This window comes from Lottia gigantea (genome assembly GCF_000327385.1).
Source record: "Lottia gigantea unplaced genomic scaffold LOTGIsca_3, whole genome shotgun sequence".
NCBI lineage: Eukaryota > Metazoa > Mollusca > Gastropoda > Lottiidae > Lottia > Lottia gigantea.
In genome coordinates this window covers 6,016,721-6,040,234 of record NW_008708986.1, presented here as the reverse complement: position 1 = coordinate 6,040,234, position 23,514 = coordinate 6,016,721, and the positions used below count along the sequence as shown (strand labels likewise).

At 34.1% G+C, this 23,514-nt stretch overlaps 6 protein-coding genes across 6 annotated transcripts; 1 reads left to right on the top strand and 5 right to left on the bottom strand.

Annotated features, from left to right (window-relative positions):
* Positions 1-679: 679 nt before the first annotated feature.
* On the bottom strand, positions 680-1,878 carry LOTGIDRAFT_153529 (hypothetical protein; the record flags this gene model as incomplete). Its single annotated transcript, XM_009057407.1, has 3 exons — positions 680-1,218; positions 1,501-1,504; positions 1,855-1,878. The coding sequence occupies 3 exons, from the start codon at positions 1,876-1,878 to the stop codon at positions 680-682; spliced, it is 567 nt and encodes a 188-aa protein (XP_009055655.1).
* A 740-nt stretch (positions 1,879-2,618) lies between these two features.
* LOTGIDRAFT_153528 (hypothetical protein) lies at positions 2,619-4,056 on the top strand (the record flags this gene model as incomplete). Its single annotated transcript, XM_009057406.1, has 2 exons — positions 2,619-2,650; positions 3,024-4,056. The coding sequence occupies 2 exons, from the start codon at positions 2,619-2,621 to the stop codon at positions 4,054-4,056; spliced, it is 1,065 nt and encodes a 354-aa protein (XP_009055654.1).
* Positions 4,057-7,612: 3,556 nt separating this feature from the next.
* On the bottom strand, positions 7,613-9,019 carry LOTGIDRAFT_153527 (hypothetical protein; the record flags this gene model as incomplete). The annotated part of the gene is made up of 2 exons (XM_009057405.1): positions 7,613-8,633; positions 8,964-9,019. The coding sequence occupies 2 exons, from the start codon at positions 9,017-9,019 to the stop codon at positions 7,613-7,615; spliced, it is 1,077 nt and encodes a 358-aa protein (XP_009055653.1).
* A 1,800-nt stretch (positions 9,020-10,819) lies between these two features.
* Positions 10,820-11,884, bottom strand: LOTGIDRAFT_153526 (hypothetical protein; the record flags this gene model as incomplete). The annotated part of the gene is made up of 1 exon (XM_009057404.1): positions 10,820-11,884. One exon carries the CDS (start codon positions 11,882-11,884, stop codon positions 10,820-10,822), a length of 1,065 nt encoding a protein of 354 aa, XP_009055652.1.
* Positions 11,885-17,710: 5,826 nt separating this feature from the next.
* Positions 17,711-18,715, bottom strand: LOTGIDRAFT_153525 (hypothetical protein; the record flags this gene model as incomplete). Its single annotated transcript, XM_009057403.1, has 1 exon — positions 17,711-18,715. One exon carries the CDS (start codon positions 18,713-18,715, stop codon positions 17,711-17,713), a length of 1,005 nt encoding a protein of 334 aa, XP_009055651.1.
* Positions 18,716-22,101: 3,386 nt separating this feature from the next.
* LOTGIDRAFT_153524 (hypothetical protein) lies at positions 22,102-23,225 on the bottom strand (the record flags this gene model as incomplete). The annotated part of the gene is made up of 2 exons (XM_009057402.1): positions 22,102-23,115; positions 23,160-23,225. 2 exons carry the CDS (start codon positions 23,223-23,225, stop codon positions 22,102-22,104), a joined length of 1,080 nt encoding a protein of 359 aa, XP_009055650.1.
* Between the last annotated feature and the right edge of the window lie 289 nt (positions 23,226-23,514).

Sequence of the window (23,514 nt, the reverse complement as noted above, 5' to 3'; positions counted from 1 at the left end):
GAGGCTGGTCGTTTGAGACTACAAGTGTGTGTAAACAAAGTCAATAAATGCATCCGTAAGCTATGGATTCAAAAAGATGATATAATGTATCATCGCATAACCGATAACCGTTAAATGCAAAAGTAAGTGTCGAAGGTTCTTAATTTATGGACTATATTTTGGTCGCAATATGACTATTACTTAACAAATCACAACCAAATACCGGCAGTTCCTATAAGGTCACAACGAAATTCATCATTCATTGCGGAGACAGATTCAGCTTTACGGAAATTGTTGAGGATAGCCGAATGACTTACCTCTGATCTGGTTATATCCGGTAAGTGTTACCAAATGTGGTCTTTGAAAGAGTTAAAAACGAGCACGCTATATATTTGATTCTTTTCGCAATTTTTTGCTAATTCAATCAACAACAAAAAAATTGGGTGAAAATGAAAGGTATTCAGTTATATTTATTTTTGTATTTGTATATATAATTTAATGTAATATTTAGAAGAATAGAATAACAATAACAGCAATATTTTAACAATTATGAACATAATAATTAACACAATAACAACACAAAGAACACCACATTTTTCAACTCCAAGTAATTTTCAGGGTCGGTACCATCGGTTCAAACCAAAGTTCTTCTTCTTTTTCTTCTTCTTCACTAGGCGTAAGATCTTCTTTACTAGATTCGTCATTTGAATTCTCTTGTTTCTACATCATCTATCTCTCTTGTTTCCACATCATCTATTTCTCTTGTTCCCACATCATCTCTTTCTCTTGTTTCTACATCATCTATCTCTCCTGTTTCCACATCATCTCTTTCTCTTGTTCCCACATCATCTCTTTCTCTTGTTTCCACGTCATATGTTTCTCTTGTTTCCACATCATCTGTTTCTCTTGTGTCCACATCATCTATTTCTCTTGTTTCCTCATCATCTATTTCTCTTATTTCCACATCATCTATTTCTCTTATTTCCACATCATCTATTTCTCTTGTTTCCACATCATTTATTTCTCTTGTTTCCACATCATCTCTTTCTCTTGTTTCCACATCATCTTTTTCTCTTGTTTCCACATCATCTCTTTCTCTTGTTTCCACATCATCTATTTCTCTTGTTTCCACATCATCTATTTCTCTTGTTTCCACATAATCCCTTTCTCTTGTTTCCACATCATCTATTTCTCTTGTTTCCACATCATCTATTTCTCTTGTTTCCACATCATCTATTTCTCTTGATTCCACATCATCTATTTCTTTTTATTCCACTGTTTCTCTTTAATGTGCATCATCTATTTATCACTGTGCCTGTATCTTTTGATTCCACATTATGGTTTTTTGGTTTCCTGATTCCGTGGCGTCTGCTTTTAATGATTCCATAGAATCTTTTTCTCTTCATTCAACGGAATCTGTATCGCTTGTATCTCGGGTTTTATTCTTTTAAATCATAGTGTTACTTTCTGATCAGTTCTCTCCCTTGAATTGTCAAAATTATAAATATTTTCATCAGTTACCTCCCTGGGAATATGAAATATGATCAGTTAAGTCATTAATGTTTATTTTGATTCAACAGCGACTATTCCAAAGCACTTTATTTATCTTCATTCCACGGTATCTTTTTCTCTTGACCTAACAATATCCAATTATCTTGATTCCATGGCGTTTGTTTTTGGATACCACTGAAAAGTTTGTTCTTTTTTAGTATCTATGTGTCTTGAATCTACCGCATTTATTTATCTTGATTCCTCAACGTCTGTTCCTCATAAATTCACGGCATATATTTATGTTGATTCAAGATCTTCTATAAATCTTGATTCCGCTGCATCTATTTATCTTGATTCAATAGCATTCAATTCTCTCGATTTCACTTCATAGATTTCTCTTGATTCCATGGTGTGTTTTTGTCTTGATTCCTGAAAAGTTTGTTCTTTATTCTATAATATATTTATTTTGATTCCACGGAACTTATTTTTCTTGATTCATCAACGTCTGTTCCTTATGAATTCATAACATCTAATTCTCTGGATTCCATAACGCCTGATAATCTCGACAACGAAACACCTGATTTCACAGAATCTGTTTTTCCTTGACCCAATTTTAAGGATAACATACCTTTAGAATAATGACTTCGTAGAGGTAAATAAAATATTATCTGAACTAAGAGTAATTAAACAGTGTCTAATACTCGTATTTCATGAGCGTCTATTTCTTTCAACTGTGTCCATATTTCGTATTTCAACAAAGTTGGCTCTGTTTATCTTTTCAATGTCTCCCTGACGGAGTATTCTCTTCATTTTTCAAGTGTTTCTTTTCAACTACAATTTTAGTCATGAAACATGTCAATGACGTAAAGATAGTCTGATCAAGATTCTGATATATAGATAGTTTAGTCAGCTATTTATGGTTTAAACAATAAATTCATTCATTTGGTATGCCAGACATGTCTGTCTCGTCTATTAACCTGGGTGATCAACTCCAATATACCTGGATCAGATTAAGGGATTATAATAGATGCAAATCAGTTCACTGATTGATATCGGATCACTCTTTTGTTATTGATTAATTGACCAATCAGATTTATTTTAACGAATCGTTGATAACTGTCATCGTTGTCACTGACCAATCAGACAAGATGGAGTCATGTCTAGAAGTCAGAGCATTAAGGTATCAGTGCCAATCTGAAATTTAACATATAAAAATATGGACTACAGATCTAACCATCATAACAACTTCAACTGTTTAATTACTCTTAGTTCAAATAATATTTTATTTACCTCTACGAAGTCATTATTCTAAAGGTATGTTATCCTTAAAATTTGACATGAATTTACTTTCATATTAGCTTTTTAGAATATACTTATTCACCAAGACATGATTAAAAACACAAAAAGAAAACAAGATGTCGCTGTCCAGATGAAATTTCCATCATTGCACACTATATGCCTTCATAATATAACATATTAAGTAAAGACATAAAAAAAACTGTATTAAAGTTTATTTCAAGCAATGGGTTTAATTAATTTCTTTATACTTCCAGGTTCATCATGTTGCGTTGGCTGAAGAACAAGGGTAGAAAAACACCAGCTGTCATTTACAGCGGAGCAAACTCCGTCACATCATCTGATTACAGATATGGTTTTCATTCATCGTTTAAGAATTCGGCTTGTATTACAAATGAACGCCCTGAAGTTTTCTTCCATCAAACAGCACCAAATGATAAACCAACACTACCACATGCATCAACTGAACATATATATGAAGATATTGATGATGGTATCTCCCAAGCTGAGCCGTATTCTATAACTTCACTCGATGACTTGATTGAACGAAAATATTGCGAAAATCCTTTAAGCAGCCTCCATTTCAAGACGCCTGTACCATCCTCTGATAGTGGATTGGACAGTCGACAGTCGTCAAGTGAAGATGCTGAATCTACTACATCTTCAAGCTACCAACCAATGGCAGGACCGCCAACAGATAATGTGTCCACATCATCAGCATGTTACCAGCCGATAACGACATTAGCATATTCCACTCAGCAAACTGTTACCAGACAAAAGAAAAAGAAATTAATCAAGATCAAGTCTAAAGCTTCTTCAATATTTAGAGTTAGAAAATGTAAAAGGTGGATATCCAATCATTTCAACGCAACGAAACCAAGATCAGAATCCAGTGATGAGGATTATCCACAAGTTCATGTTATCAGACCACGATTTGAATCTACAAGACAGTTTACTCGAAGACGTTTAGCCTTAAAGAAGATTGAAGATCATTGGTTTGATTCCGATGAAGATTCTAGTGTTTTATCTGAAGATTCATTTTATTCAAGGATGGACATTTCGGATTTGTGTCAAGATCCCATTATCCCGGCTCAAAGTGAAGCATCAACACAGTGTGATATTGAATCTGATTCAGGAATTTCAAGTCTACCAGTGTCATCATCGCCCAGTGAGAATTCAAATGACGAATCTTGTAAAGAAGATCCAATAGTTAATGAAGAAGAAAAAGAAGAACTCCCATTATTTAAACCACAAATCGGTTTTGGTTTGAACCGATGGTACCGACCCTGAATATCAATTAAAGGTGCTCTTTGTTATTGTTATTAATTGTTATGATCATAATTGTTATTCTATTGATGTTATTGTTATTCTATTATTCTAAATATTACATTAAATTATATAGACAAATTAAAAAAAATGAATATCTTTTACTTTCAACCATTGTTAATGTAGTTTAATTTAATAAGCAAGAAATTGTGAAAACGTATGAAATATATAGTGCAGCCACAAGACCACAACCACATTTGAATTTGATATCACCTACCTGATTTTACAAGATAGAGATAAGGGGTTTTGTATTACCAACATATAAATGGCTACTATGTTCCATCTCCAACTATCGTTCTACCACGTCGTTTTCGCATGCAGTAACTAAAACCATTTGTAAATATGTTGAAATCCAAACTCATCTTAGATACCAAACCAAACTAGAGTCACACGTGGCACAGAGTGGGACTTTGCAAATGTAGGTAATTGCAAAAGACTCAAAATCAACCTTCTACGATAATTACATCACGTGCAAGAACAGTCTAAAGTTGAGAAGTTTTAATTCTTTGGAAGATTGTTATACCGAAAGTAGACAGACCTCACAAATGAAAGTATCACAAGATAGCCAAAGCCAATGACCTTTGGCATTGAAAAGGAGACGGTAAACAAAAGTCAAGGTTACGAGATACAAGTCATCAAAATTTGAAAATAAATACGGCTAAAGAACCGGAAGTTGAGATAGGACAGCAAATATAAAAGTATAAATAGATAGCCAATGTGAATGACGTATGATCCTACAAAAGTTAAGGTAAAAAAAGGTCAAGGTCAAAAATTGAAAATTTAGAATTTTCAAAACTTGTTCCTTTTTTGGAACTATAAAGCTGAAACAATCGAACTTCTAAGACAAAGTGGCCCAAAAGATGAGGTAATTGAATGCAAAGTTTCATTTTGAACAAATGTATTCTTTGTGAGTTATGCCTCTTAACAAAAATGTAAATAATGAGTAATTTAACCCAGATGTGCATGCCCAACTCATTTTATTTGACATAAGTTTATTGATATTTAAAATGTTATGTTGTGTACCATATAGGTCAAGAAACGTCAACAAAGGTCAAAATCGAAATGAAAAGATATTAAATGTTAAAGCCCGTTCCCTTGTTGGAACTATAAAGCTGAAACATTTGAGCTGTTAACACAAACTGGCCAGAAGGATGAGGTAATTGTGTGCAAAGTCCCTTTTTGAACAAACGTATCCTATGCGAGTTATGCCCCTCTCCCAAAATGTAAACAATTAGTAATTCCCGTATGTGCCACTCTCACCTCAATTTTTCAATTTTTAGTCATTGGTGAATTCATATTCAAAGTGTTTAGTTGTATTCCAAATTCCAAGGTTCTACATCAAATAGGTCAAAAGATATACATACACCAAGCTCAAAGTATTAAATGATAGCCAAGGTCACGGTCATCAAAGGTCAAGGTTACGCGGTGTGATCGTTTAAAGCTTGAAAATATTTCAACCGGAAGTTGCAAAAAAGCAAAAGTAAAAATTCAAAATTCGGCTCCCAAAGTTTTTTGCGCAATCGATTGCAGAATACATACACATCAAATTTGAGCATAATATCAATATTTACCCAGAGGCCCCATTTTGAGTTTTACGAAAGTGTGTTTTTTCAATATGGCGACCGAAGTATCACTTCCGGTCTGGATGTTTTTTGTAATAGCATTTACTTACGATCAGCATAAATATCGTTGACCTATTTCAATTACACCGGAAGTTATTCGACCGGAGGTAGATGGTACTTTCAATTTATTCCCCGTTTAAAACCGGAAGTAAATTTAAATATTTGACAGTTACATGTTTTTTACCTTAGTGATGTCTCTTTGCATTTTAAATTTCAGATCAATTGATGCAAAAACAAAAAACTTTGATCGAAAAAAGTGAGCGACAAATTTTGAATTTCGTAATTCTGCAACTGTTATCAGATCAGAGAAGTTGAATGGTTGCTGCAACTATTGCAGACTATCCTTAGGAAGGTGTTTAAAGAAGGGACATTTTGATAACATTTCGCAAAGTCCCACAACTAGATGATGATCAATACTGATGTTCTCCTCGGTACATAAATTTTTTCATCAAATGCAGAGGGGCAAAGCCGGTATTGTTTGTACTTAAAAAAACTGGTCCAAAAACTCCTGAAGTCTCGACACACGGTCAATGACAAATGTCGGTACCTTGAGAATTGACAATTTGTGGAGATATTTACAGCCAGGAACACCCATTAGTTAGAATAATTTTGAAGTTTCATTGAATCCATTCCGGGCCTCCTGTTTGACCGCTATTGATGCACTGTGGGTAACAAACGAAAACGTGTACTGCTATAACAAGGACAAGGTTCACCCCAACCAACCAGCTTGTATGCAGAATGTGCGTTCGGGTGGCAACAGGATTTGTTACGAAGTGTAGAATGAGCACTTAGCAATAATTGTTTGGTAAAATATACGTGAAATGGGGTGGGGTGTATATTGCCGTCACCTATGTCTGTCTGTTCTTCGGTGGTCCGTCCTTCCACAATCGCTCGTAAGCACTTGGGAAGGTAGAATTCGTGGCGGATTTGGACAAAACTTGGTGAAATTATAGGGTAATCCCTATTGCGAATATAAGAAAAGTCGAAAAATATTTAGCATGAGTTACTGCGCTTGTAAAACGGGTTAAATTGTTTAGGTCCTTATCACTATAGGAGGCACAATTCTTGACGGATTGTGACGAAACATAGTGTGAGTGTTTGTAATCACCGAAGGATGAACCTTGCGAAAATCAATAACATCGGAAAATATTTGATGGGTTATTTCCTTGTTTTAATAAATGTGTTTATTTTCTTTTCTTGTAAGCAATCTAGAAGGTACGTTTCTCGACGTATTGGGACGAAACTTAAAGAAATTTTTCTTGGAGGAAGCATATCGAAAATAAATAAGATCAAATCGCATTGCAACATATCGTGGTAATGGATGGTGGTCATTTAACACTGGCACGTGATTCTTATAGATCTAACATTAGGGGCTGGTCGTTCGAGACTACAAAGTCAATAAAAGCAAAGTATCCGTAATATATGGATTCAGAACGATAATATAATGTATCATCGGATAACCGTTAAATGCAAAAGTTTTGGTCGCAATATTACTATTACTTAATAAATCACAACCAAATACCGGCAGTTCCCATAGAGTCACAACGAAATTCATCATTCATTACCGAGACAGATTCAGCTTTACGGAAACTGACGAGGATCGCCGAATGACTTATCTCTGAACGGTTGTATCCGGTTGGTTCATCAAATGTGGTTAGAAACGAGCACGCTACATATTTGAATCTTTTCGCAATTTGTTTCTAATTCAATCAACAACATTAAAAATGAATGGGTGGAAATAAACGAAATTCAGACATATTTATTTTGTATTTGTCTATATAATTTAATATTTATAATAATATAATAACAGTAACAGCAATATTCTAACAATTATGATCATAACAATAAATAACAATAACAAAACAAGGAACACCACATTTTTCAACTTCAAGTAATTTTCAGGGTCGGTACCATCGGTTCAAACCAAAACCTGTTCGTGGTTTAAATAAAGGAAGTTCTTCTTCATTTTCTTCTTCTTCACTAACTATTGGATCTTCTTTACTAGATTCGTGATTTGAATTCTCACTGGGCGACGATGACTCTGGTAGACTTGAAAGTCCTGAATCAGATTCGATATCACACTGTGTTGATGCTTCACTTTGAGCCGGGATAATGGGATCTTGACACAAATCCGAAATGTCCATCCTTGAGTAAAATGAATCTTCGGATAAAACACTAGAATCTTCATCGGAATCAAACCAATGATCTTCAATCTTCTTTAAGGCTAAACGCCTTCGAGTAAACTGTCTTGTAGATTCAAATCGTGGTCTGATAACATGAACTTGTGGATAATCCTCATCACTGGATTCTGATCGTGGTTTAGTTGCGTTGAAATGATTGGATATCCACCTTTTACATTTTCTGACTCTAAATATTGAAGAAGCTTTAGACTTGATCTTGATTAATTTCTTTTTCTTTTGTCTGGTAAGAGTTTGCTGAGTGGAATGTGCTAGTGTGTTTATTGGCTGGTAACATGATGATGATGTTGATACGTATTCTGTTGATGGTCCGGATATGGATTGGTAACTAGCGGATATAGTGGATTCAGCATCTTCAGAGGACTGTCTATTGTCCAGTCCATTATCTGAAGATAGGTTGTTGGCAAGAGACTTCTTGAAATATACTTTGTTTAAAGGATTCTGGTCAATCAAGTCATCAAGTGAAGTTATAGAATACGGCTCAGCTTGGGAGATACCATCATCAATATCTTCATATATATGTTCAGTTGATGCATGTGGTAATGTTAGTTTATCATGTGGTGCTGTTTCGGGAAAGCATCCTTCGGAACGTTCTGGATTCTTAATAATCGATGAATGAAAACCATATCTATAATCAGAAGATGTGACGGAGTATGCACCACTGTAAACGACAGCTGGTGTGCTTCTGCCCTTGTTCTTCAACCAACGCAACATGATGAACCTGGAAGTATAAAGAAATTAATTAAACCCAGTGCTTGAAATAAAATTAAATGATGCTTTTTACAGATATAGGCATACAATGTGCAATTTTTGTGCTTTTCAATTGTTAAGAGAACTTTTTCAAGTCTTGCTAAATTAGTATGTAGTATTTATATTCTAAAAAGCTAATACGAATGTCAAATTTTAATATAACATACCTTTAAATTAATAACTTCGTAGAGGTAAATGAAATATTATCTGAACTAAGAGTAATTAAACAGTGGAAGTTGTTATGATGGTTAGATCTGTAGTCCATATTTTTATATGTTAAATTTCAGATTGGCACTGATACCTCAATGCTCTGACTTCTAGACATGACTCCAACTTGTCTGGTGGTTGTAACAACATCTTTGATTGGTCAGTGACGACGATGACAGTTATCAAGGATTGTTAAAACTATTCTGATAGGTCGACTAATTAATAATAACAAGGTGATCAGATATCAATCAGTGAACGGATTAGCATCTATTATAATCTGATCCAGGCATATTGGAGTTGATCACCCAGGTTTATAGATGAGACAGACATGTCTGGCATGCCAAATGAATATTGTTGAAACTATCTATATATCAGAATCTTGATCAGGCGGAACTTCACGATTGAAACGCTGATAGATTTACGTAATTATCATCTTGGCCGACGTAGATTGTCGTTTACTTTAATACCTAAAGATGCTATGCGACTGAAACACGGAAAAATGGAAATGTTGAAATAAGAGAAATAGACGCCTTTGAAATAGAGAGGTAGACTCTTTTGAAATAAGAGATCAGGAAAGAGAGAGATGTTGAAAAATCAAGAAGGAAAGTTCTATGGAATCCAGAGAAACAGATGCTATGCAATCATACGGTACAGACGTCGGGGAAACAAGATAATAGAAACTTCTATGGAATCCAGAGAAACAGATGCTGTGGAATCATAAGGTACAGATGTCGGGGAATCAAGATAACAGAAACTTCTGTGGAATCCAGAGAAACAGATGCTATGGAATCATAAAGTATAGACGTCGGGGAATCAAGATAACAGAAAGTTATGCGTAATCCAGAGAAACAGATGCTATGGAATCATAAAGTATAGACGTCGGGGAATCAAGATAACAGAAAGTTCTGCGGAATCCAGAGAAACAGATGCTGCGGAATCGTAAAGTATAGACGTCGGGGAATCAAGATAACAGAAATTTCTGCGGAATCCAGAGAAACAGATGCTATGGAATCATAAAGTATAGACGTCGGGGAATCCAGATAACAGAAAGTTTTGCGGAATCCAGAGAAACAGATGCTGTGGAATCATAAGGTACAGGCGTCGGGGAAGCAAGATAATAGAAACTTCTGTGGAATCAAGAGAAACAGAAAAAGATAAATATATAGTGAAGTTTTGGGATCAAGAACACAATTTGCAGTGGAATATGGTAACCAGACACCATGAAATCAAGACACTGAACAATCAAGAGGCATATATACCATAGAATTAAGAGAAAAGACGCCATGTGATTAGTGAGAAATAGATGCCCCGATAGACACAGAAACAGATGCTCTGAAATCGAGAAAAAATACGCATTGGGATTAGAGAATCCAATTACATAGAACCAAGGGAAATGGATGTTGTGGTTCTATAGAATCAAGAGAACCAGTCATTATGGAATCAATATAAGTAGATGCTGTGGAATCAAGAGAAGAAGCTTCTGTGGAAACATCGTATGTGGAATCAAGAGTAGAATAGATGACGTGGAATCAAGAGAAACAGAGGAGGTGGAATCAATAGAAACAAATTCGATGGAATCAATAGAAACATCGTATGTGGAATCAAGAGTAGAATAGATTATTTGAAATCAAGAAAAACAGATTTTGTGGTCGTGGAATCAAGAGAAATAAATGCCACAGAATCAAAATCTGGCGGAAATAAGAACATTTCAATATGCGTAGAACCAGTTTCTAATGATGGCTATTCGTTTGTTTAATAAAATTTGATGTTTTCCATTACATATACGTATTCTCCTTCGTCTATAGACACCAATACTTTACCGCCGACGAAATTATCAAGGTTTAGTTCCTTCACATATTGCGAATATTTAACAAAACAACAATACAGTTATGACTAATAAGTTTATTATAACAACAAATCAAGCACTATAAAGATCATTCATAACAATTTCTACTGTTTATACCATCTATTTAACCCAAAACCAATCTTTGGATTAAATGTTGGCAGCTCCTCGTCGAGAACAACCTGGACGCTTTCTGGATTGGTATCAAAACTGTAGTTACTATCTGACAGGCAGACACTACTTTTAGATAGACTTTGTGTTAGATTTCTATCTGATTTGACAGAATGCAGACTATTACCGTCAGAATCAAAACTATAACAAATATCTGAAAGACAGACACTGTTTTTAGACAAATGGTTCATTCGACTCTGATCAATTGATCGATATTCATATTCACAAAACACGTGTTGCATTCGACTCGGGTTATTTGTTTTGGGTTCACAATGTAGACATAAGTCACTATCAAAACTATATTCATTGTCTGATAAATATACACTTTCATTGGATAAGTTACTGCTGCGATATGTTTCTACATTTTCACAAGCAACCATATTATTGGAGAATAGAGAGTCAAAACTATATTCTGAGTCAGATAGGTACAATCTTGTTCTGGATTCTGTATATGATTGTCCACAGAAAGAATGTTCACTGGATGTAAAGATTTCACTTTGATCAGATAGACTTGATCTACCAGAATCCGAATCTGTCTCATAAGAAAAGGATTTAGAATTCTTATCTTTATACTGTATCAAATCAATCAAAACACATGCAGAGATTTGAGAATTTTGTGCACAGGAATAAGAATCAACTCTATCTGTTTGAGTGCACTCCATAAAAGAACAATCAGTAAAATCTTTAAAAGACGCCGTCTCAGAGGATGCAGCTTCGTCATCAGAAGTTAAAAAGTTTTGAATTGGACACTGTTTAACATTGGAAATTACTTCCACAATTTCAACTGATGAAGAAATAATGTTGACCTCTTTATTCTTGATCACTTTCACCTGGACTTTATGTTGTTGGGTTTCACGAGTGTTTGGGATGGCTTCATTGATCTCTAGTGTTTCAGGTTTATTAGTGTCTCTTTCCCGCATTTCACATTCTGCTAAGATTCTGTTCGATACGTTGTATTTGCCGTGTCTGCCAGGACATTTAGATTTCACCCAATCAAACATGATGCTTTTCCTGCAATAAAATTTAGACTTGAAATTAATTGGTATTTTTTCAAAATTCGGTACGCACCATCATCGTGTATACCTAGGTCTTTTGACATGGCCATATACCAGGTTGATTATTCAGAAGATGTCCATAATAATTCAACTCACGGCTTAATAGCAGAGTGAAATCAAGCCTTACCTTATTGCTTAATAAAAAAAAGGCGAATAGTAAAATATGGAATTGTTCTTTTCTGTAAGATCTTGACTGAGCAAAATGCAATACACGAATGGTGGTTGAATGTGTCTGCTGTATTTATAAGTCACTGGCTATGACGTCATTTATAAAACGTTTAATGATCTAAGAGTATTAAAAATATTTACCTATGAAATTAGATTAGAAACATTGTTAAAAGTGGTAGAATTGTTACTGTCGATTCAGAAAATATCACCCCAATTCCTTAAAATAGCACCCATAATGATTAAGTCGCGACATGGGTGTAAGATATATCACCTAAACTCAACATTTCATTAAAACTGATTGAAATAAAATACAGCTATATAAATGTTGGTTTACGTTTTAACATTAGATCTTAATCAAGTAGGTCAGATAAAGGGGGATAATCAGGCTACTGTTTAAACAGACTTAATGAGTGGATTTAATCTGACTAATCTAAAATAAATTAAGAAAAGTGAAGATATATTGTGCATATTGTCTTAAATATTTTGTAAAGGAAAGATTATAATCCACTATTCTGTTTCAGCTATCTAAGGGTTCATAGTCAATAAATTTTAAAAATTGTACAAAAAATTTAAAATGTTAGATGATTTAACGCCAAAGAAAAGACTTTATTCTGACCATTGTAAAAGCGCCATGTTTTTATGTGTGATATTTCTTTTTAATTTAAACAATATTTTATTCATTGATTAAACATATGATATTTTACAAAATATAAATAGGGTTTCGGAAGCCAACTAAGGCTTGTGCTTATCAGTCACCTAACACAAAGCAGACAATTATAACTTATATATAATAACTAATAGAAATGGATGGGTAGATCAATACAATATGTTATATTTCGGAAATACCGTAATCGATGATATTCATATTAATATATAAAGAAAGTGCAAAAGTGCATAATGTTATCACACCACCATCACCATGAAGCCGTAAATATGAACAGCCAGACTGGCTAATAATGAAGACCAATATTAGGTTTAAATAGTTGATTTTGTCATAGACAAACTAGAAGAATGAGTAAAATGGACGAAACCTGATGAGGTATGAGTCGAAAGAGTTGAAATCGTAATCTCTAGAGTAATTATTGGCACTATTGCAAATATACAAGATCACTATTAGAATAGATATATTTAAGTGATATCTGTATTAGTCAATGGTCCACAAAATTGTCAACTTAAACAACAAATGGTGCCAAATCATAACCAAATTCAAAACCGGAAATAAAATATACAAATATACTATATTTAAATATGTCCACCTATTTCGTCAAAAACAACTCTGACGTTATTGACACATATACGGAAGAGGATGTTGTTAAAATGTTGATAACATATTTGTCGAATTTGACGGAGGGATATTTCAGTAGATAATTTGCATTTCTATTGGTTCTTATAGATGTTCCTTTAATTGCTGACATATTTCTGTATTTTTAATAAGCAGAATTTATCCAAGATCTCCAATACAAGGGCAGTAACAACTCTCTCATTCTATCAATACCACTTTTTTCACTGAATAACTAATTAGTAATAGTGTTCATAGATCACAGTCGAACTTTAAACCTTCAAATCCACGTGTCCAGAATTATCTGCGTTTCAAAGTTAGAGTGACAACTCGTCTTTAATTGAGACTGGTGAGAGAAAAGACATAATATATAGTAATAGAGAGTGAAATTTCTAGTTTGAGGTATTTTTGAAGGAGGTTGTGCGATTTTCATGTCTTTTTACATACATCAAACCCCCAATAATTGATGAAAAAGACAAACCCTGGCCTTATGATGAAATTATAATATTAAACCAGAAGGATCCTGTAATCAAGGAACAAAAGCCAAGTAATCGTAATGTATAATATTGTCTCACTGAGGTGCTAAAATCGCTATCATGATACCGATCGATTGATACATTTGGGGTGTTGGGTAACAACTTTGCAGTTCTCGAGCAAAGGTCTCTGAAAGCAGAGCATCGCCACGTCAAAGCAACGTCATCTGCAACGACACAAAGATTGGCAATGAGATGGTTAATAAAATGAGGCCAATAGATGTTGAAGTTCTTTATGATCAAATCAAAATAATCTCAAATTTAATATTAAAACAAACTTTAATAATAATAAAAAATAAATAAATACAGCACTTTAGTTATCATTTGGTACAACATCCAGAGGCGGAGCTAAGAGCTGGGGGGGCAATCTGAGATTGCCCGAATATGTAACCTAGTTGAGATTCTTGCCCGAAAAACTATCTTTTGAGGCGGCTGCCCCTCCCCCTTTGGCTCCACCACTGCCAAAATCTTAATGATGCTTTCTGAATTGGTATCAAAACTGTAGTTACAATCTGAAAGGCAGACACTACTATTGGATACTCTTCGTATGTAACTTCTATTAAATGACTTATGTAAAGCCATATTATCCGAATCAAAACTATAACAACTATTGGACAGACAAACACTGTTTTTAGACAGACTGTCAATTTGATCCTTGTCAAGCAATTGTAGTTCACATGGCAGACTTTGAATTCGACTTTGGTGAATGGATAGGGATTCACAATGTAGATAGGAGTCATTGTCAAAACTGTATTCATTTTCTGATAAACACAAACTTTCTTCGGCTAAATTAATGCTGAGCATTTCAGTAAATTTGGGACACTGAGAGTCAAAGCTATATGCTGAATCAGATAAATATAAACTTGTTCTGGAGTCTGTTTTTGAGTTTCCATGGAAGGGTTTGTCTTCTGTGTTGGAAACAAGACTTTCACAAGATAGAAGAGAACTTTGACATGATAGACTTGATCTACAAGAATCTGAATCAGTCTCGTAATATATGACTTTAGAATTCTGTTCTTTAAACTGGATTAAATCCACCAAAACACATTCAGAGATTCGAGAATTCTGCTCCTATAAATGTGTGTCAATCACATTTAATGGTGAACACCATCCAGAGGATTCATCAGTAAAGTCTTTGAAAGATGTTGTAGCAAAAGGTTCGTCATCAGAAGTGAAAAAGTTTTCTATTGGACTCTGTTTAAAACTGGAAGTTACATTTCTGCAGATGGTGAAATAATGTTAATTTCTTTGTTTTTATTGACGGTAACGTGAACTTTGTGCTTCAGATTTTGTTGAACTCGGGACTTGCCCTTCTCGGTGACATCATTATGAACTCTTTGTGGTACATCATATTTGCCGTTTCGGCCGGGAAATCGGGATTTTATCCAATCAAACATTTTGAGAATTCTGAAACACGTTAAAAATGATATTGAAAAATTAAATATAGCTTAAACTATTTACCGTTAGGACTTTAAATAACTCGAATATAGCGGTCAGAATAGATACAACATGCATTTCGACTTTGTACTGCGTTTTATATATATATATAAAAATGTTGCCTACCTTAGTGACGAAAAAGGGATAGTCTAATGAACTTATTTTTCTTTATTGAAGGTTTGAAGAGGCTGAAGAACTGTTGGGAACGAATGCCAGCTGTAGAATGACTATTAGCGATGTCAGTTGTTTTTTATAACCAAGTATCCTGACATCATCTTATTAGACGTCTAATGACCAAACAGTTCTACCTATTTATCAGGTTAGATTAAGAACATTATTAAAGGCGGTAAAAACATCAATGTCACCTTAGAATATAACACGTCAATTTCTTATAGTAGCACCCATTATGATTACGTCGCGACGAGGTATATGGTCTTCAGCCTAAATTAGAAATGTTCGTTTAGTTAGATCTTGGAGTAAGTCATTAATCCAAGGTTAGATTAACACATTATTCACAGCGATAGAATCGTTAATATCAATTCAGAAAATATCACCCCAATTCCTTAAAATAGCACCCATAATGATTAAGTCGCGACATGGGTGTAAGATATATCACCTAAACTGTACATTTCATTAAAACTGATTGAAGTAAAATACAGCTATATAAATGTTTGTTTACGTTTTAACATTAGATCTTACTAAAGTAGGTCAGATAAAGGGAGATAATGAAGGCTACTGTTTAAACAGATTACGTCGCGACTTAATGAGTGGATTTGATTGAACTTATTTAGTCCTAATGAAATATAAAAAAGAAGTATGTAAAAAATAATAAGGTATAATTGTAGCCGGTCCCTGGGTACAAGGGGTTCTCCCCTTCAACCAAAAATAAGGCTTGGGTTCTCGTTCCAAATTTATTATATAACTAAAAAAAACCCGAAGTGGGGTTAAATGTATATCTGTAAACTATATCTTATTAACTAAACTACGTAATATACACAGGCTTTCACTGAATAATGTAGAATTAATCAGATAGCTGACTGAATAACTAGATTTGGTGAAGGAATCAAATCTAGTCTCCACTCTACAAAGTTAATGATGAAAATGTGGTATCTAATACACACAGTAACTAGGGTGAGGATGAAAACAGCTCACCCCAGAAGACAGACAGAAAGGTGAATCCCAAGATATAAATAGATCAAAACAAAGGGGTATTTACAGGTGATTGGCTGGTGCAGTGAAGTATAAAAAACAACTGTTTAAAGGGACAGTCAAATAAACCACACTGTCACATAATTATGACTTATATATACATGTATTGTCCAAGTTATAGACAGATTTTGTTGATGGAAAAATTTCTCGTTTTTAAGTTCCATGCATAGACTATTAAAAGACCCATAGAATCATGGATTGAAAAAAATAGTGTATTTTATGCTGTTGAAAAAGCAATATGTAGCACTATTTATGATAAATTAAAACAAGTGCGAATTTAGTATAAAATTGATTTGTTCTCACCAAATCTAAACTTTCTTAGATTGAAGTCAATACCCTACGATTGATGGAGATAATAGCCAACTGGTGCTAAGTTATATATGACTAGTTTGCTCTATAACTACTTTATGTTCCTATTTTGCGGTGGAAATCAAATCAAAATCATTCAGAGTGGCCTTACTTATATCCAAAACCCATTTGGTAATGGTGGCAATTTTTCAGTCCAATGACATTTTGCTGCATGAAATGAACATTGACTTGATGTTTCAAACCAAGGTTTAGTGTCATTCTCATTGAATAATATCCTGAAAAGGCCCTGCGTATCAATACAGTATAGGAAATACTGTTTATATTGGAACATAAATATACTCTTCCTTTGAAACTCGTTTATTACTGATACAGATCAGAGGAGCGGATTCACAGAGATCCACTAACTGCACGTGACAAAATGTAGATGAGTTTCAAAAACTTTTGTCGTGTAACAATAAAAACGTCATGAACCATTTTGAAGGGTGATGGTTAAAATTGAACTTTAGACTATAGACCATCATATATTAAGCAATTTAATACAACTTGTTATTGATGTAGGTGTGATAGGCTAACATGAACAATGATACGCATTTGTTTTGAAAACAAAAACACGAAAGCGCTTGGTCTGCAACGACACAAAGATTGACAATGTGATGGTTAATAAATTGAGGCCAATAGATGTTTAAGTTCTTTATGATCAAATCAAAATACAACTTAATACAAAACAATCTCAAATTTAATATTAAAACAAACTTTAACAATAATAAAAAAAAAATAAATAAGTACAGCACTTTAGTTATCATTTGGTTCAACATCTTAATATCGTAATAATAATTATCAATGTTTGTACCATCTATTGAGTCCAAAACCAATTTTTGGATTGAAAGTTGGCAGCTCGTCTTCCAATGCATCTCCGAAGCTTTCTGAATTGGTATCAAAACTGTAGTTACAATCTGAAAGGCAGACACTACTATTGGATACTCTTCGTATGTAACTTCTATTAAATGACTTATGTAAAGCCATATTATCCGAATCAAAACTATAACAACTATTGGACAGACAAACACTGTTTTTAGACAGACTGTCAATTTGATCCTTGTCAAGTAATTGTAGTTCACACGGCAGACTTTGCATTCGACTTTGGTCAATGGATAGGGATTCACAATGTAGATAGGAGTCATTGTCAAAACTGTATTCATTTTCTGATAAACACAAACTTTCTTCGGCTAAATTAATGCTGAGCATTTCAGTAAATTTAGGACACTGAGAGTCAAAGCTATATGCTGAATCAGATAAATATAAACTTGTTCTGGAGTCTGTTTTTGAGTTTCCATGGAAGGGTTTGTCTTCTGTGTTGGAAACTAGACTTTCACAAGATCGACGTGAACTTTGACAAGATAGACTAGATCTTCCAGAATCTGAATCAGTCTCAGATATGACTTTAGAATTCTGTTCTTTAAACTGGATCAAATCCACCAAAACACATTCAGAGATTCTAGAATTCTGCTCCAATAAATGTGTGTCAATCACATTTAATGGTGAACACCATCCAGAAGATTTATCAGTAAAGTCTTTGAAAGATGTTGTAGCAAAAGGTTCGTCATCAGAAGTGAAAATGTTTTCTATTGGACTCTGTTTAAAACTGGAAGTTACTTCTACAATTTCTGCAGATGGTGAAATAATGTTAATTTCTTTGTTTTTATTGACGGTAACGTGAACTTTGTGCTTCAGATTTTGTTGAACTCGGGACTTGCCCTTCTCGGTGACATCATTATGAACTCTTTGTGGTACATCATATTTGCCGTTTCGGCCGGGAAATCGGGATTTTATCCAATCAAACATTTTGAGAATTCTGAAACACGTTAAAAATGATATTGAAAAATTAAATATAGCTTAAACTATTTACCGTTAGGACTTTAAATAACTCGAATATAGCGGTCAGAATAGATACAACATGCATTTCGACTTTGTACTGCCTCTATATATATATATATATATATAAGGCTGCCTACCTTAGTGACGAAAAAGGGATAGTCTAATGAACTTATTTTTCTTTATTGAAGGTTTGAAGAGGCTGAAGAACTGTTGGGAACGAATGCCAGCTGTAGAATGACTATTAGCGATGTCAGTTGTTTTTTATAACCATGTATCCTGACGTCATCTTATTAGACGTCTAATAACCTAACAGTTCTACAAATATTTATTTATCAGGTTAGATTAAGAACATTATTAAAGGCGGTAAAAACATCAATGTCACCTTAGAATATAACACGTCAATTTCTTATAGTAGCACCCATAATGATTACGTCGCGACGAGGGTATATGGTCTTCAGCCTAAATTAGAAATGTTCGTTTAGTTAGATCTTGGAGTCAGTCATTACTCCAAGGTTAGATTAACACATTATTCACGGCGATAGAATCGTTAATATCAATTCAGAAAATATCACCCCAATTCCTTAAAATAGCACCCATAATGATTAAGTCGCGACATGGGTGTAAGATATATCACCTAAACTCAACATTTCATTAAAACTGATTGAAATAAAATACAGCTATATAAATGTTGGTTTACGTTTTAACATTAGATCTTAATCAAGTAGGTCAGATAAAGGGGGGTAATCAAGGCTACTGTTAACAGAGATTACGTCGCGACTTAATGAGTGGATTTGATTGAACATATTTAGTCCTAATGAAATAAACAAAAGAAGTACAGTGGTGTAACCTATTTTCGTGGATATAAGGATTCAACATCGAATTTCGTCAAAGTTAAAAAAACGAAAAAATTTTGTTATATATTAGATGTTTCCTCAGATATTCTACAAAATAATTAAAATTGGTTTATTTCGATTTTCTTTATGAATCTCTCACTTTGACCCATATTTCATGAGCAACCAACTCGGCAACGGCGGCAGAATGCGTCACCTATTTTCGTGTACAATGTTTGATCTATAAATAAGTCGAGAAAAACACGTTGTATGGATACCGGGTGGTATAATTAACTTCTCTTAGTATTTATCTTTAATATCAATTCGTTATAACTTGTGACAATTCCTTCAAAGATCCACGATTCTAAAATAAAATAGTGACTGACAAAATAAGATACGTAGCGTGATTTATTGATAAAAGTCACTGAAACAACATAAGAATATGGTCCACTTTGTGTTCCATAGAAATTTTTAAGGAAATTTGGCCGATAAAAAAATGGTGACGTTTGGTAATAACTGAAATCCGCCATTTTGTATTTGTCAAAGTAAACATTAATACATTTTACCTTGCTTGAAATTACTGGATTCATTCTACTAGCTGATATTGTAGAGAAAACCCATGTTTATGAAAACTAACTAATGCGGAGGTCGCGCAAGGTCGCTCATGTAAATTATTAAACATTTCCGGAAATCCACGAATAATAGGTTTCCACGAAATTAAGTTACTTGACTGTATGTAAATAATAATTTATATGTATATACATGATATAGACAGATTTTGTTGTAGGAAAAATTAATTTTTTTCGTTTTTAAGTTTCATGCATAGACTATTAAAAGGACTCTAGAAACATTGATTGAAAAATAGTTAGTGCATTTTATGCTCTTGAAAAAGCAATATGAAGCACTATTTATGATAAATTAAAAGAAGTGCGAATTTAGTATAAAATTGATTTGTTCTCACCAAATCTAAACTTTCTTAGATTGAAGTCAATACCCTACGACTGATGGAGATAATAGCCAACTGGTGCTAAGTTATATATGACTAGTTTGCTCTATAACTACTTTATGTTCCTATTTTGCGGTGGAAATCAAATCAAAATCATTCAGACTGGCCTTACTTATATCCAAAACCCATTTGGTAATGGTGGCAATTTTTCAGTCCAATGACATTTTGCTGCATGAAATGAACATTGACTTGATGTTTCAAACCAAGGTTTAGTGTCATTCTCATTGAATAATATCCTGAAAAAGGCCCTGCGTATCAATACAGTATAGGAAATACTGTTTATATTGGAACATAAATATACTCTTCCTTTGAAACTCGTTTATTACTGATACAGATCAGAGGAGCGGATTCACAGAGATCCACTAACTGCACGTGACAAAATGTAGATGAGTTTCAAAAACTTTTGTCGTGTAACAATAAAAACGTCATGAACCATTTTGAAGGGTGATGGTTAAAATTGAACTTTAGACTATAGACCATCATATATTAAGCAATTTAATACAACTTGTTATTGATGCAGGTGTAATAGGCTAACATGAACAATGATATTGCAAGTATTGTCATCTGAAAGTATGATACTATTCATGATCAACTTTAATACCTCCATATCACCTAGGATTGTTCTGGTTTCGGCAGAACCCGATCTATATTTATTTACGTTTTAAAAAAGTACCCATCACTCCAGATCTTCCCCGAATATATAGGACACTGCTCATTAATGCTTTTTAGCAAAAAATGCGCCCGATCGACCAAAAATGGTCGGCATTGTCAGGACCAAACCATTCCTTTGAAAAATGGCCTCATAAGCAAAAGACCGAAAACTGCCCGAAGATCTTTAATTTCGGTTTCCCGTGGATCCTTTCGTCAACCTACGCCTACATTTGGCCGCTCTCGGCCGAACAACGTAGGAACATCGCTCACTTGCGATGAGGTGCGGGTCTCTACCGAGCCTTTGCCGTGTACCTACGCAAAATCGATCGCTCGAGTAACGTCTGTGATTCATCCCTCCGCAATAATACGGAGGTCGGGACTCAATCGGGTCAAATATGGGGACGATTTTAGTCGATACATGACGACAATAAAATAGTAATTCATCGGTGTCTTGGTGGAATGGGGGTATTAAGAAAATTAATCATCTAATTCTTAAAGGTTCTGGCAATCTATTAATCTATTGTTTAATCGGCTGATATTTCGCACTGAAACAAACAACTTATTTCACTGTCGAATTGAGCTCACTTTAAAGTGTTTTCTTACTGATGCAGTGTTTGGAACTCGCCGATGAAAATACTTAATCATGAAATGCTGAGAAGAATCGTCGAGAGAGGACCAAGATAGAAACTATGAAACACTATCAAGGGTTTGAACATCGCCTTGTGTCATAATATGCAACGACCCAGAGATTGAAAATGCGTATCTTTAAATAAAAACCATTGAAATAGATAACAAAATTTAATAGAAAATAAGTACAGCACTTTCATGATCACTAGTTCAATCATCTCGATATACAATAATTATCATCAATGTTTGTACCATCTATTGAGTCCAAAACCAATCTTTGGATTGAAAGTCGGCAGCTCATCTTCAAATGCATCGTTCATGCTGTCAAATCTGTGGTTACAATCTGAAACGCAGACACTACTTTTGGATACACTTGTTATGTAACTTCTATTAAATGACTTATGTAAAGCAATATTGTCTGAATCAAAACTATAACAACTATTGGACAGACAGAGACTGTTTTTAGACAGACTTTCCATTTGATCATTGTCTAATGATAACGGCGTACATTCACTAAACAGGTGTTCCATTCGACTATTGTCAATTGTTTGGGATTCACTATGTAGACATGAGCCACTATGAAAACTGTATTCATTGTCTCGTATATATACACTTTCTTTTACTAATTTGGGACACTGAGAGTCAAAACTATATTCTGAATCAGATAAATATAAACTTGTTCTGGAGTCTGCTCTTGTGATTGTATGTCCAGGGTAAGGATTATCTTTTGATATGGAAACCAGACTTTCACACGATTGACTGGAACTTTGATATGATAGACTCGATCTACCAGAATCTGAATCAGTCTCATAAGATTTTAGTTTAGAGTCATGTTCTTTAAATTGAATCAAATCCACCAAAACGCATTCGGATAATTGACAATTTTGCTGCAATGAATGTGTGTCAATCACATTTAATGGTAAACATATCCCAGAGGATTTATCAGTAAAGTCTTTGAAAGATGTTGTAGCAAAAGATACAGGTTCGTCATCAGAAGTGAAAAAGTTCTCTATTGGACTCTGTTTAAAACTGGAAGTTACTTCTACAATTTCCGCAGATGGTGAAATAATGTTAATTTCTTTATTTTTATTGACGGTAACTTGAACTTTGTGCTTCAGATCTTGTTGAACTCGGGACTTGCCCTTCTCGGTGACATCATTATGAACTCTTTGCGGTACATCATATTTGCCGTAACGGCCGGGAAATCTGGATTTTATCCAATCAAACATATTGAGATATCTGTTACTGTTTATCTGAAATACATTAAAATGAAGTTAAGGAAAAATCTTAACTATACCTTATTTTTAATGCCAATATGTTGTTTTGGATTTTGTGTATCGATAGTATTTGGTTTATTTTTCATACTATTTACTGTAAGGTCTTGTATCTTGCAGAATGTATTTCGACTTTGTACTTCGTTTATAAACCAGGGTCTTCAAAACTTTAAAGGATTCCTTACCTTTGTGACAACAAAATGTTAAAAAATATTTCTGTATTGATGGTTTGTAGAATACGAACTGTTCTCGGCGAATGTCAGATGTAGAATGACTATTGGCGATGTCATTTATTTTTTATAACCATGTATCCTGACGTCATCTTATTAGACGTCTAATGACCTAACAGTTCTACAAATATTTATTTATCAGGTTAGA